The sequence below is a fragment of the Neodiprion virginianus genome, chromosome 1 (assembly GCF_021901495.1).
Source record: "Neodiprion virginianus isolate iyNeoVirg1 chromosome 1, iyNeoVirg1.1, whole genome shotgun sequence".
In the NCBI taxonomy this organism is placed as follows: domain Eukaryota; kingdom Metazoa; phylum Arthropoda; class Insecta; order Hymenoptera; family Diprionidae; genus Neodiprion; species Neodiprion virginianus.
The window spans coordinates 3,692,336-3,707,181 of NC_060877.1; the positions used below are offsets into that span (position 1 = coordinate 3,692,336).

A 14,846-nucleotide genomic window follows, 5' to 3' on the forward strand; every position below is an offset into this window, starting at 1 on the left:
GGTAGGCGTAGTTTTTTTTGGGTCACTGACAACGAATCCAAGATCAGACTTCAAAAATTTTTAATGATAGATCCATCATAGCGGTTGGAAATAAAAAAGTCGTCATACTTTCATGTAAAATGGTACCCAAGGGCTTTAAAATCGTTAATCACAAATCTGAATTTGTAGTTCGAAATTCCTATCGGACATTATTCTTTGATTTCTCTATAAACTTGGAACCTGCACTTTGAGAACGGAAAGTTCGAGGACCGGCTCACGGCCAGTCTAATGCCGGTTGTTTTTAACTTGCTTCTCTATCACAGGAAGATCGCAGAGATTTTAGAGCGTGTTATACGAAAAGAGTTTGCGGGATGACTAACACCGACCTGATGCGTTCGATCTTGCGTTAGAAGAGAAACGGATGATACCCGTAGTCCGAAATTGAGGGTGCGTATTGTGGCGGTTCAGCCGGTCGTACAACAATAGAGAAATGACAAAATATTGGCACAGCAGCTCTGAATGAAAATAACCAAACATAGCACCGTCCACTTTGCTCAACAGCTATACGAATGCCTGTAATTATTGATATAACAAATTCGGCGCTTAACGTGCGTCTTTTTTGTCTCTATAAAAAAAAAAAAAACAGCAACTCAAAGCTTCAGAAACGCGCGCGTCCGTACCACGATACGAAAAACGATTCCCTCAAAATTTGCAAAAGCTGAATCGCTTCGCTATCATTCGATACCCTCGACGTGAAACGATTAAAAATCATCCACGCACTCGGCGTGTCTAACATATTCAGAACGTGGTGCAGGAAAAAAACCCCTCTTGATGAAGCCTAACGACGACACGTGGGGGTGACAGTCGGCCCGTGAAATCCGAACAAAAAATCAAGTGCAGATCGCGGATCGAATCGTTGAGTAAGCGTAGGTTGTTTAACGTTCCGAAAAAACGTCGGTCGACCCTTCGCCTCGGAGTTTCGCAATTCGGTGGTGAATTATTTGCATTCGACGATTGTACGCAGATCGGAGATTCGAGGAGTGCCATGAAACGTACAGGTACTTGTTTCGGAACGAAAGCACCGGCAAAACGGGGTGGAACAGGGTTTGTTCCACATTTGCATACCGATGATCGAGGAGTTAGGTACGCGGTCTAGGTATACGTGTAACACACGTATACGTACCCGTGTACATGTGTTTGTATAATGTATATATGCACGCGGCGTGTATAAGTTATACGTACAGGTATGCGAGCGAGGGCGACGGCGTATTTTAGCGTTTCGCGTTTGTTTCCATTTAAATGGTAATCGAGTTCATAATGTAATTGTATTCGCGCCTAAGCCCGGCTCACCGCGACGCCCCCGCTTCCAACCCCCGAAACCCCCGTTGTGAGCGCTCTTGTGCGCGCATTGTTCTCGGTAACCGAACAACGTGCCCCTGGAAGGGAACCGGCGATGCTATAAAGCCCACTTCCGAGCCGATATTCCTGCGGACCGACAGAGCCGTGGCGTATCGTCGTGCCTTGATAATTTCAAATCAATTCTTCGAGGCGAGGTTTGCAGACGAATCGTATCCGGGGTTTTGTGAGCGTAAAGCGAAAGGCGAGAGAAATCGGGAGGTGCTACGAGTCGAGAGTGCGTGTATGTATTTATCAAATTCATACGTTCTCGGCGTTTTAGCGTTGATTTTTTTAAAAATGTACCTCCGAGGAACAGAAATACCAAAATTATAAACTTCCAAGACCAGACAATCGTGAAAAACGAAAATGACTGTAGCGTACAAAAATGGGAATGGATCCAAAGGGGTTGAGCCGAGGGTTTTGTCAAGACCCTTATTTTTATGAACATTGCAGTATCTTTGATCGATAAAAAATAATATTAAACGGACTAGACTGGATAAAAAAAAAGCAACGTGTGTTAGTGATTTTGTGAAAAATTCTCTTCTTGACAAACTAACAATAAGCCTGCATCGTGGAGTGAATCGGAAAAATCTAGAGATTTTCAACCATTTGGCAAACGATTTGAATTGTAAAATCGACATCTAACGTAATAAATACGATAAATATGACAAATGCTCAATATTCAACCGTCTATCTGCATGGTAATAAAATCAATGTAGAAAGATGTTGAATTTCGACTCAGCATCCTCCTCAAGTGCCTCACAAGTATAATAAACGCTCCAAAATCACCCTCCGGTGAATTGTTTTTCACCGAAAATAACTCCGTGTATAAGAATACGTTAACGGAATTAGTCCTGTGAATAATTCAGACAAATTACTTTCAAAGTAGAAAAATCTCTGAATTTACAAGTACATTTAATTTCAGAAAACCAAAACTCTGCACGTACAGATTTCGCTCAAATCAGTCACATCACCGAAGTGCCGTTAATATTATGAAAAATTCGAACATATTCTACGGTGCGATCCAAAAACAAAAAAAAAAAATCAGATCAATCAGATTCCTCTCGTTAAAAAAAATCCTTCCGAATTGAAACGCTTCCATCAACTGCAGCTGGCGGTTAATCTTCGTTCATTCTCTGGGTCAGGCTGGTTACGGCTGGCCTACTTCGCCGAGATAGCAGTTGAGATGCATTCGCGCAACGGAGACACTTGGTCAGGAACGAATTACAGAAGGCGGCCACGAACAAGCGTTGATGGTGCAATGCGCGCAGGATCGCGAACCGCCGGTTTGCCGGGGTTGCGAGAGGGTCAGGACAGGGTCGAGGGAGGAGATTGTTCGCAAGGGGTTGCTGGCTGCGGCTCATACATATTCATCAAACGCTAATTAATCATCGCCCGGCAAACCCGCAGTGCTCCATGCGGCACCTCTCGCCTCCCTTTCGCGCCCTGAGGGATGCTTCCAAAAATACGAGCCCGTAACCACGCAGCGCGGACATCGCTTGCAAATATACCTGCGGTGCAAACACGGCGACGTTACTCACTGGTCGCTGTCTATGCACGGCCATCCGCGTTGCAGAGATTAGGGCAAAAGACACGTTTTCTTCCAACCCCCTTTTTTTACACTAGCCAAAGTCAACATTTTATTGATCCGTTGTACAGTGATTTGCTGGACTGCGTTTATAGGATTCGATTTTCAAAATTACCCGACTTTGACGAAAGAAAAAAAATCATATTTAAGACAGTACTTATTCCAATACGATCCTTAGCATATATAGATATGTAATTCATCGATTCGAAAACATATTTGATAATTCTAATAAAAATAATTATCAAATTTTCTTGCTACAATTAAATCACAATTTCAAATAATCAAATCTCCGATAAGGACTGTTGGAATAAATGTACTTTTGGATTAAACTATGTTTTTTTTTTTCCAGGGTATAACTCATAAAAAGTTTTTCGTGACCCAGAGAATCCGATTGTGAAACGGAGAAACGCGAGCGTGGTAATATAATTCGGTTAGAGTCACGGATAGAGATGGTTCGTTTGAAAGAACGTCGGACTGCGATAAACTTCCGAGTCAATCCATTTAACGCCTTAAACTTCCATCATATTTTTTTATATCTCAATGCAGGATCATTCACTCGCGAGATGAACGGCCGTTTGATCACCGGGAATACTGGATGCGCGATTCACGGGCATCGTAAAATAACGTAGTAAAATAAGAAAGTTGAAGTGTATCGAAGGCTGCAGGTTGTTATGCGACAGTGATTTGGAAATCGAAATTTTGGAAGAGGACGGTTAAACGGAGCACAAAAACTCGTCCAATTTCATTATACTCGTCGATATGCGATCATCGAATGATTCTTTATAACTTTCCTCCCAGATGCACCGATCCAACATTTTCCAAAAACGAAATTTCGCCGCACATTGGCGTCTGCTGTTATAGATACAGGCATGTCATTACGGGTACGCGTATACTGGGCCATTTTATTTAACCTTTTTTTTCTTCTTATGTACCCTTCGTTTTGGTTTCATTTTTTAGATAGTCAAATTTCTTTTGAAAAAGATCGTTACTACTACGCGATAAAAATTTACAAGGTAACAAACATCTTCATTCGCTTATTCAATCATGCACTCAACGTCGAATACAAGATGAACATTTAGGTGTACAGTAGTCTCAACCTTTTTTATAGAAACTTTGATTATCTACAAAATAAAATCACAAGCAGCCTCCCAGCTTCTACAGTTTTCGAGATACATCGGTTGGAGTGTTCCAAGAATTACAACCGGATGATTCACCTTTTACAATTTTTCTACAGAGTTCCGGTTTCACGAGGCTTTATTTCAGGCTAAAACCTAACTTTTTGAAGGGTACGTAGTATGAACAAAAAAAAAAAAACCAGCCTAGTGTACATGGCTGTGTCCAGCCGCGAAACGCACCTTGCACAGTACTTGCATTACAGCACTTGGCGCGGATAATCGAGCTGAATTGTTAATTCCTTAATCCTATTTGCCACTTTCATTTTCCATTTCAGGGGCACCGCACCTTCCGCTGTTCGACCCCACTTGCTCACCCTCATCTGCGAGCCGTGAGGGGGTTTCGTGTGTCACGTGGTGCCGACGGGAGGGTTGCAGCTTCTCCTGCATAATCATATAGGTATAATCTATCCGTCGCGTATTTTACACCCTGCAGGCTTGATCTCGGATCGTTTCGTACTTCGATGTATACTGATTGATTCATCGAACGTTTGTAAAGTCCGCAAGACGATTGACGACGGATTACCGAAAGACGTGGAAAAGAAAAAAAAACCGAACGAGAATTAAAAAAGTATAAAATAAAGTCGACACTGTTGAATAAATAGTATTTTCAAGATACATACAAGTACGTATGACGAATTCGTATACTTCCGATTTCAACATATCGATAACTGTACAAGCGGGGACCGGTTAAAGACCGGAGCGTTCATAAGTTTAAAAAAGTTTTCACCACCGCCTGAGGTGAGCTCATTCAATTGCTAAAGAAACGAAGACAATCGATCATCCTTACGGAGAATTTACATGACATTGCCGTTCAAGCGTTATATTGGCCCTTTGGCGACGCGCGCCCTCCCGGCGTCTCGTCCTGCAGGACAGATGCTGGGGGGTCCATTTCGGCATACAGGATACACGCAGGCCCGTAATATCTACCCCAGCAGCCCTAAAGCGACTGCAGGGCGACAGTGGCTAACGTCAGACGATTTAAATGCCCCCGCAGAGAGCCCTTGGTATTTTTTGGCCTCGTAAACTGACTACGTCAACACCGCGATTTGCGAATAATTCCTCAATATTAATACGTGCGTGAATATAAATTTCTCCTCAATAAAATTGGAAAAGAAAATCAACAGTATAATACAGCTGACTTGTCGGCGCGCTCAGGAATTCCATTTTACAATACCTACACCCGTAACTGTTGACAACCAAAGAATGAGAAACAAAAAAAAAAAAATTCAACGACGCACTTTTATTTTCCAACTGAATCCACAAAGTGACTCGTTTAAAGAGTTCACCCATTGCACAATCTCGCACAGCTTCGGATGTTCTCCCGAGCCTGCAGGGCGACAATTAAGCCAGACGCAGTGTCTCTAAACGCGTGCAGTGTAAACCTCGAGCAACGCGTACTTCCATAAAACTATAAAACATACCATAGCGTAATTTTATCAAGCGCCATGCGCGTTCTTAAACTATTTGACTTTGGGTTGTGATAGATACAACTTTGTTTTTCTCACTTCATCTAAATTGTTGGTTGAAATGAAACGCAACCTGAACCCGGAGTGCTTGGGTATAATTCAAACGAGAGCGTAGCCCTCGTACGCCTTAGGTTTGCAGTCTGTACGGTAGCGTATAAAACCAAACTACACGGACAGTCCGCGCACTCATGTCACGGTATGTATCACACATCGGATATATAACCCCGGTGTTTTGACCGCGTGTGTGTACATATCAAATCACAGCAACAGATCGGCAGATTGCCGGTTGACAAATGACCGCGGGTTTAGCACCCGGAAGACATATGGCCACATAAAAAAGAGATATACAGGAGGTCGTCGATCCGATATTAATGGAGACCAAACACCACGCGTCGCTTCCACTCTCTCTCTATCTCTCTTTCCGCCTCTCCCCGGAGAACAGTATGCAGCATATCTCTACCCGGTCGTACACACCTATCTCTATAATATACACTGTTGGTCACGAACGCACGCGGCATACGTGTATGTTGTACAGTTTGCAGAACGCGGAGTCATAATATAATGCACTGGTAGGCGGTAATGCCAAGAATCGTCTGTGTACACGCGCCCATCGCCAAAGGACAATGGGATGATCTATGGACTGGTGTTACAGAGCGAACGTCGCGGAGTCAACCCTCGGCTAAAATATGTTATATTGCCAGATCAGGCCCATTGCAAACAAGGCCCAACGAAGGCCGGTGCCGCATCTGTTGCAAACCGAACCACGCCTCCTCCCCTGAACGCCCTGTACAATGTGAGATAAATTCCAAAGTCGCATACCTCCTCCGATGTTTATCGGTAGACAGAAGGCTACGTTGACATTTTTTTTTATACCCCTCCTTTCTGTCGTCGATTCGTTTTTGCGAAATTTGATTCTGTCGCGAGAAGTGTCCTCCACATCATCTGCCTCTTCGTCCATTGTTACAGGTACCAGCGAGCCAAAGAATAAGTTCACGACGACGGGTAGCTTTCCACGAAATACCGAAGAACCCCGCAACAGCCGGCTTTCCCTTTTCCTGCAGATACTTTCTCCCCTCCGGAGAAAGGAGAACGTAATTTTGATGATTTTCGGTGCGCAAACAATAAAATTGGATTTGGTAAGCCTCTCCCTGTTCTGCAGAAGCCTCGCCTCGCCAAACCTCGCTCGAGGCGCGTGTCGCCCACTCCCAGGGAATACCTAAACCTACCCCCGAACCTCTCGCCGAGGCCCCGAGTGTACGGACGAGGGTGGAGGGGATGCTGGATATCTCCGAAGGTGCATATAAGGGTGGAGAGGATCAAAGAATCCGTTGGCACGAGCCTTGCCTTCGACCCGTGACATATTAGCCAGAAATTGAGCCAGACAGGCACACGCGCAATTCTGCACCTTGCAGCCGGCCCAAATCCGATTCTCTACCCACCACTTGATCTAGAAACGAGAATCGTGCGGCTACGCAGGGATCCATGGTTACCATGAAGCGGTCTTTAACTCGCGACACGCGAAATCTGATTTCCGCGAATACTGTCTTTCGGTTTTTGAGTTTTGATTGCAAAATAAATCTTTTGCTCTTTTTTTTCTTTTGTTTTTTACAAATACCCGTAAAGTTAATGAGAAGAAATAATTCGCTTGTTCCAGTGACGTCGTTCGATTCGTTTTGGAATCAGTTGGAAAACAACAGTTATCGCTATATTCAAGTGGCAATAAATTTTCGTTAAAATTATATGGAACCGATCGCAAAGAGTTGATTAAATTTTATACGCTTGTTACGTTATATGAGGCGCTAATTTCACCCGATTGCGTTGTAAGCCGCCCGTCTAAATGTTTATCGACAAATTAACTGATTGTTCGATAGTGTAATAGTTGTATGAATTCAATAAAGTATTTTCACAATCAATTTATAATTTTACAAATTCTGAGCAACTAACAATAAGACTCACATATAGCTGATTGTGAGAGAAGTCCTCGCAGGCTCGGTGAGACTAACTCGAGGAGAGTGAACAGCGAAGGGTAGTTTGGTAGCCATGGAAACCGGAGAATCGACATTCGTATCTAGGCAGTAAAATTATGTCAATATAGGGCATTGTTCTCTGCAAAGTTACATTGTCAATAAAAAAAAGAAAAATGCCGAGGTTTTTCTACTGGTATTGTTGTTGTTTTGTTACAAGTTGAGAAGGATTGTTTCCGTTCTTGAATGATAATTAATAACAAATAGCAACGTAGGTATGGAAAATTCTCCGTACTGGCAGTGAAATTCTGGAGAAAATTGAGTTATCGTCCGCCTATGAATCGGACACGTTTCTTGTTACTGACAGTAGCTGTACGACTGTTCGTTATCGGTAAGGCTACAGTTACCTGCAGAAAAGTTACTTACAGTCGAGTTTGTACGCGGAGAATTTCCCCGGAAAAAATAAAGAAATAAAACTCACAACATGGGAATGATATAAAATTTGTTTATAAAATGGCAATGTAAAATATTAAAATGCTTATTGGAATCGGAAGGTGCGTTGTCGAATACGCGCGAGATATATTCACTGGCATTGACGACCAACGAGTTTATAAAATAAATCTTCGTAGAAATTAAATTAATAACAGAATGTTTCATTGCAAAAGCGGTTGAGTTACGTGTCAAATCAGAGGCACGACACGGAATAAAGATTTGTTACAAAAGACAAACGCGTTAAACCCGACCTTTGTACTTGTAAAAATTACAGCTGAATCTAATTCCGTAAGTGAAAGCGGTGTCGACTGTATACGGTAATTGCTGACCTGGCAAAATACCTGTCGAGACACCGCGTTCTTCATTCGGTTACGGAATTAGCCAAGTGATAATCCTCCGCGCTCCGTAAGAACACCGTTTCCCTGATCGCGTTTTGCAATACCAGCGAACAATCAACAAATTAACATCATCAACAACAACGGATTATCGAACCCCTAAGGAATTTACCTTTCATCCACAAATCCGGAAGATGAACATCCTTTTAATGGCGATTTTGACGGTACTAGGATGGCTGGCCATGTGGTATCGTTCCAGACGTCGAATGCTGAAGTTGATAGAAAAGATTCCGGGACCATGGGCTCTGCCGCTTCTTGGTAACGTGATCGAATTGAACGTCGACCACGATGGTGAGTTTGTGAAAAATCGAACGTATCTTTATTTTAAATGTGATATTGCTCTGTATTGGAACGATTATACTTCAGAATTGTTCCAACGTCTGATGGGGATGCAACTGTTCTGGGGTCGGAACGAAGGAATCAACAAAGCGTGGCTAGGCACAACACCCTACGTCTTCCTGAGCAAGGCATCAACCGTGGAACCGATCCTCGGAAGCAGTCGTCACTTGGCCAAGAGTAAGGACTACAGATTTCTCCAACCTTGGCTAGGCACGGGACTGCTGACAAGCTCCGGTAAGGTTGATCGACGACCTGAAAACAACTCGAAATCGTTATTGAACGTTCGATCCCAGATATCTGTTCCCTCGTTTCCAGGAAAGAAATGGCACTCTCGGCGAAAGATCCTCACACCGACGTTTCACTTCAAAATATTGCAAGACTTCGTCGACATATTTTCGGAACAGACGGAGATACTGGTAGAGAAAATGTCGAAGGAAGCGGGCAAGGGCTCGTTCAACATATTTCCCTACATTACTCACTGCGCTTTGGACATTATTTGTGGTGAGTTTCGGGTAACCTCTGGCCTGGCATTGTACATTAAAATCGTACAAACGACAGACTTTTTCCAGAGACTGCCATGGGACGTCGCGTCTACGCCCAGGATGACAGCGAGAGTGTTTACGTCAAGGCAGTTTACGAGTGAGTAGCCGCAACCTTTCAACTGAAATTCATGTTTTGTCAACTTGCATTCGTATCGTGTAAGGTAATGGGGGAGGTAAGAATTTGATTAAGCAATTTAACATACATCCGTACAGAATGGGAGGTATCGTCCAGACTCGTCAAGCTACGCTCTGGTATCATCCCGATTGGTTGTTTCGTCTTACGTCCTTCTACAAGAAGCATCAAAATAACCTTAAGATATTACACAAATTTTCCATGAAGGTGAGGCAAGAAATTGAGCAACGTACGAGCACGTAGTTGGTAAATTGTAAACACATGTTACGATATCGTTAACAGGTAATTAGTGAGAGGAGACAGGTGATCGAGGACCGACTTGCGGAAATCGAATACGACAAAGGTACCTAATTAGAAAGCACGACTTGCCTCACCTCTTCGTTTCACAATCCAGTCTTTCTTTTGTAGAACAGTGCGTAAACAAGAAACTAGCCTTCCTCGACCTACTGATCGAAGCATCTCGAGGTGGAACTCTCCTCTCGGACGAAGACATTCGGGAGGAGGTTGACACGTTCATGTTCGAGGTAAACGAACCGACATTTTTTTAAATAATTTCACGATGACTCTTCATTAAAGCCGTGCACATTTTCAGGGCCACGACACGACTTCGTCCGCGATGAGTTGGACGCTGTTTCTACTAGGCTGTCATTCTGAAATACAGGTAAACGAGATTAGCTGAAAGCTGAGAATACGGCTAGATTTAAAAATTTTTCACCAACCATGGACCCTTCAAATTTCCCATTTTGAAAGGAAAAAGTCGTCGCGGAATTGGAGGAAATATTTGGCGAAGGTAATTCTGAACGAAGACCGTCCATGCAAGACTTGCACGCAATGAAGTATTTGGAAAGATGCATCAAGGAAGCTTTGCGACTGTATCCAAGCGTTCCTTTACTCGCTCGACAAGTCTCGGTGGATACTAAAATCGGTAAAGCACTCGACGAAGTTGCGATGGACTAGCAGGGACTTTCGGAAACGGAAAATATTATACATTTTTCATATTTTTCAAGGAAAGTACGTCGTTCCCAGAGGAACCACAGCCATAATCGCTGTCCCCATGCTACATAGAGACTCCAAAGTCTTTCCGAACCCTGAATGCTTTGACCCGGATCGATTTCTACCAGAGAACATGATCGGCAGGCATCCTTACGCTTATTTACCGTTCAGCGCCGGGCCGAGGAATTGCATAGGTAAAATCATAAATCAATTGATGGCCTGTTAGGAAGCCCAAAATCGTTTAAAGTTGATGATTGAATTTTACTTTAGGACAAAAATACGCCATTTTGGAAGAAAAAGCTGTGCTATCAGGAGTGCTACGAAAATACAAAATCGAAGCCGCGTGTCGCAGAGAGGATATCATTGTTAGCGGAGAACTTGTTACCAGAGCGAAACACGGTTTGGTAGTAAAAATAACCGCACGAAAAAAAATCTGACACACATCTCCATTAACGGAACCTGTGTACAACAGGATGTCAATAATTCTATTATTACCGCTATCTTGTGACGCGAAGTTGTACGCATCTTGTCTCAGATGGCGGAAAGAAATAAGAAAATTTTATTCGTAATGTAACAGCGTAAATCCAATTTCTACATTATAAATCCTCCCCATTTCCCTTGATCTACAATTATCGATTTGAAATTTGAAATATTGCACGAACCGATCGAACGTTGTTCAAATACTTTAATTTAATTAGATCAATCAGGACTTGTTTGAAGTTGTAACAGAATAAACCAGCCAAATGAATAAATTTTAGTAGAAACTGCGTGGTATACGTAACATGGTATAAAAGAAATCAGGGCCGTTACAACATTGGTATAATCGGTGCACACGCGACATACCGACTCATTCGTTGAATAACAACGTTAAGGAACATTCTAAGGGATGTCGCTGCCGACAGATAAAGAAGATCGCGATACCTGGTAACAATATTCCGAACTATCCTCGTCACACATGCGTGTCCCTGCCACATCTGAGTAGAAACGCTGGCCAATGATTTTTGGTTAGTGTCAAACAATAGTTGTATCACAATATTTATTTGCAACAAGAACCGAACAGTATCGTTAGTGAAATAGACAACAAGAAAAAAATACAAAACGATAGTACAATATACAATATTGACATATCGAAAGAATAATAAAAAAAAAACTGCAAGATAACCGCCGGGCTCTGCTACTTGTTGAAAACCGTGTCGGCGTAAAGGTCGAGTCGGGGCAGATAGATATACATTTGACGTTTGGAGACTGACAGAGAGATAATCCCGTTTATAAATGGCTTTGTTATTTACGAGCATGTGGGACTCGACGATGTTTTTGAGCACGTTAACGCCAAAATTTTACGTCGCTCTTACCGGGACCTCGTCTCTGATATCCGGATTGATACTGATATTCGAGTGGTGGTATTTCCGTAAATACGGTACATCCTTCATCGAGCAAGTATCCCTGAACCACATATCACCCTGGATAGGTGGTGGAGATACAGCGAGCGATAGCAACAGTCCCAGTACGAACGGCTCTAGTATGTCGAACCAGCAGAACGTCCCGGAATGCAAGGTCTGGCGCAACCCGATAAACCTGTTCCGCGGCGCCGAGTACCAGAGATTTTATTGGGCAACCAACAAGGAACCGCTGACTTATTACGACATGAATCTCTCTGCGCAGGATCACCAGACGTTTTTTACCTGCGAAGGCGACACGGGTAAGGCGGAGTACGAAATAATGCAAACGGCTTGGAGAGAGCGGAACCCGGTAGTGAGAATAAAAGCGGCGCACAGCGCTTTGGAGCAAAATCCAGACTGTGCGCCGGCATATATACTACTGGCCGAAGAAGAATCGACGACTATTCTGGAAGCTGAAAAGATACTGAAACAGGCGTTAAAGGTCGCAGAGAATAATTATCGAAAGTCTCAAAATACCCAGCACCAGGGATCGGTAGCTGAGGCGATGCACAGGAGAGACACCAATGTTTTGATTTATATAAAAAGACGGTTAGCTATGTGCGCCAGAAAATTGGGTAAATTGAAAGAGGCGGTAAAGATGTTCAGGGATCTCACAAAGGAAGTACCTCCGATAATGAACGTACTCAATATTCACGAGAATCTAATCGAAGCTCTGTTAGAAATGCAAGCATACGCCGATGTTCAAGCGGTGCTGGCAAAGTACGACGACATTAGTCTACCAAAATCCGCCACTATTTGCTACACTGCGGCTTTACTGAAGGCCAGGCTTGTAGCGGATAAATTTTCGCCTGATATAGCAAGCAAGAGAGGATTAACGACCGCAGAAATGACCGCAGTCGAAGCAATTCACAGAGCAGTCGAATTCAATCCACACGTTCCAAAATATTTACTAGAAATGAAGCCCCTCATTTTACCACCCGAACATGTACTAAAAAGAGGCGACTCTGAGGCTATTGCCTACGCATTTTTCCACATCGCGCACTGGAAACAGATGGAAGGAGCTTTAAACTTGTTACACTGTACGTGGGAAGGCACATTCAGAATGTTACCTTACCCGTTGGAAAGGGGACATTTGTTTTACCCTTATCCAACTTGTACAGAGTGTGCGGATAGGGAACTCCTACCTTCCTTCCATGACGTTAGCGTTTATCCAAAAAAAGAATTACCATTCTTCATTTTATTCACAGCTGGCCTCTGTTCCTTTACAGCATTGCTCGCCCTCTTAACCCATCAGTACCCGGACACGATGGGTGTTGTCGCTCGTGCTATGCTGGCATGGCTCTCTCTTCCATTTTATTATGTCTTAGACAAGCTAGAGGCTGTCCTCCCTTCCAACTTACTGCAACAGCTCTCTAGAATTTAAAACAGTTATTAGTTGTTTTTTTCTTTTCTTTGTTTTTTTTGTTTACAATTAAGTCCTGATGTGATATTTTTACAATGCTGAAAAAATTTTTTTTTTCCTCGTCTCTTCTTCCTTCTTATATTCATCATTTTCCCTGCCGAAACACGAGTGTTCCAACTATTTATAATTAACATTTGTTCACTTAATATTGTAAGAGTCAATTAAACTTAATATTGTAAGATTTAAATGTACAAATACAATTGTCGAATCTAATTTAATATCCGTTTCTTCTTTATTTCCACCCATATTACTTTAGTAGCATGTTAAAAGGAACAAATTAAAGCAACATGCAGCTGATAGATAACACGTGCACAATGTGCCATTCCGTCATTGTACATTTTACTTACATAAAATTAGTACTTCTAATTATGTTTCGATGAAACATCAATTAGATAATTATTGTTATTTGACGCATGTGAAAACTATATCAATAATATGAAAAATAGCTTACGAGTGACACTACCTTACGCGTATTATTTATGAATGTAATAAATTCAGGACAAATAATCAGTACACATAATATTACAGGATTGTATCGGAGGACTCACTGTTTATAGTCCGATAATCGATTACAAGGGATCACGAGTTAACGGTAGAACGTGTTAGAAGAAATCAATATGGACTCATCATACCGTTTATTGTTGACATTCTCGAATTTATTAAAAAATACAATGGCGAATTACTTATCTTAAAGAAATATTCAGAAATACTGGAAGGGAAATAAGCCTGGTTATTTATGCAATTGGGAAACAGAATGTTACTCCCATCCATTAATTATTTGTAATATTGAGTTACCGCCAATATCAGGTTAACGGTTTATTATGAGACTACCAAATAGTTGTGTAAGGTGTGTCAACTTCACCAGTATAATTTTTTCAAAACAGAAGATGAAAGAAAATGTAATATAATTATCAACTCATGTTAAAAGTTTCACATAATGTTGGAAATATTAAAATACAAATTTTAGTATCAGCGCTAATGCTGATTGTGAGCACCGTTAAATACCAAAAATATTATGCGTATGATTAAAATGATCTCACTTGTGTGAAAATGAATTAATAAAATGAAAATCAACAAAAGTTATCTCTACACGTAAATAATTAATTAATATACTAAAATCGAACTGAAATCAATACAAAACTATTCTCCAGTAGCAATTATCTGGTCCAGTATTTGCGTAATATTTACAGATTATTTTCCCATAAAATTCGACTGAATTTTACTGAAATAAGGTAAGTGATAAGGGGAAGGTTGAGTGTGTTTATCATATTGAGGGCCGGCGCTTTCGTTTAAATTGTCCTGCGCGCCCTACTTTCATGGGTAATTGACAGGACCCATCAGTCTTACAAGAGTCTTTACTTCGTCACCATTCAAGTGACCTAAATTTAATTCAGTGAGGGTTGTTTTACACTTTCAGTGTAGTAGTATGTTCAATTGTTTAGAAACTAAGGATATTCCATATTTGTATTTTGTAATAATATTATCATTACTATTATTATCATTATTCTTATTTTTATAAT

The 14,846-nt window shown here is 41.8% G+C and overlaps 2 protein-coding genes across 3 annotated transcripts; both read left to right on the forward strand.

Moving 5' to 3' along the window:
* Positions 1 to 8,413: 8,413 nt before the first annotated feature.
* On the forward strand, positions 8,414 to 11,286 carry LOC124304025 (cytochrome P450 4c3). Of its 2 annotated transcripts, XM_046761965.1 has the most exons (11): positions 8,415 to 8,748; positions 8,824 to 9,030; positions 9,112 to 9,297; positions 9,366 to 9,435; positions 9,552 to 9,678; positions 9,754 to 9,814; positions 9,880 to 9,995; positions 10,064 to 10,132; positions 10,222 to 10,396; positions 10,479 to 10,658; positions 10,735 to 11,286. In XM_046761965.1, exons 1-11 carry the CDS (start codon positions 8,592 to 8,594, stop codon positions 10,899 to 10,901), a joined length of 1,515 nt encoding a protein of 504 aa, XP_046617921.1. In that variant the 5' UTR covers positions 8,415 to 8,591; the 3' UTR covers positions 10,902 to 11,286. The 2 variants fall into 2 exon arrangements, with proteins under 2 accessions (XP_046617914.1, XP_046617921.1); XM_046761958.1 differs by having other exon boundaries at positions 8,414 to 8,748; positions 8,824 to 9,297.
* Positions 11,287 to 11,446: 160 nt separating this feature from the next.
* LOC124304036 (protein ST7 homolog) lies at positions 11,447 to 14,202 on the forward strand. Its single transcript, XM_046761978.1, has one exon. The coding sequence runs from the start codon at positions 11,737 to 11,739 to the stop codon at positions 13,285 to 13,287; it is 1,551 nt and encodes a 516-aa protein (XP_046617934.1). The 5' UTR covers positions 11,447 to 11,736; the 3' UTR covers positions 13,288 to 14,202.
* The last annotated feature ends 644 nt before the right edge of the window (positions 14,203 to 14,846 follow it).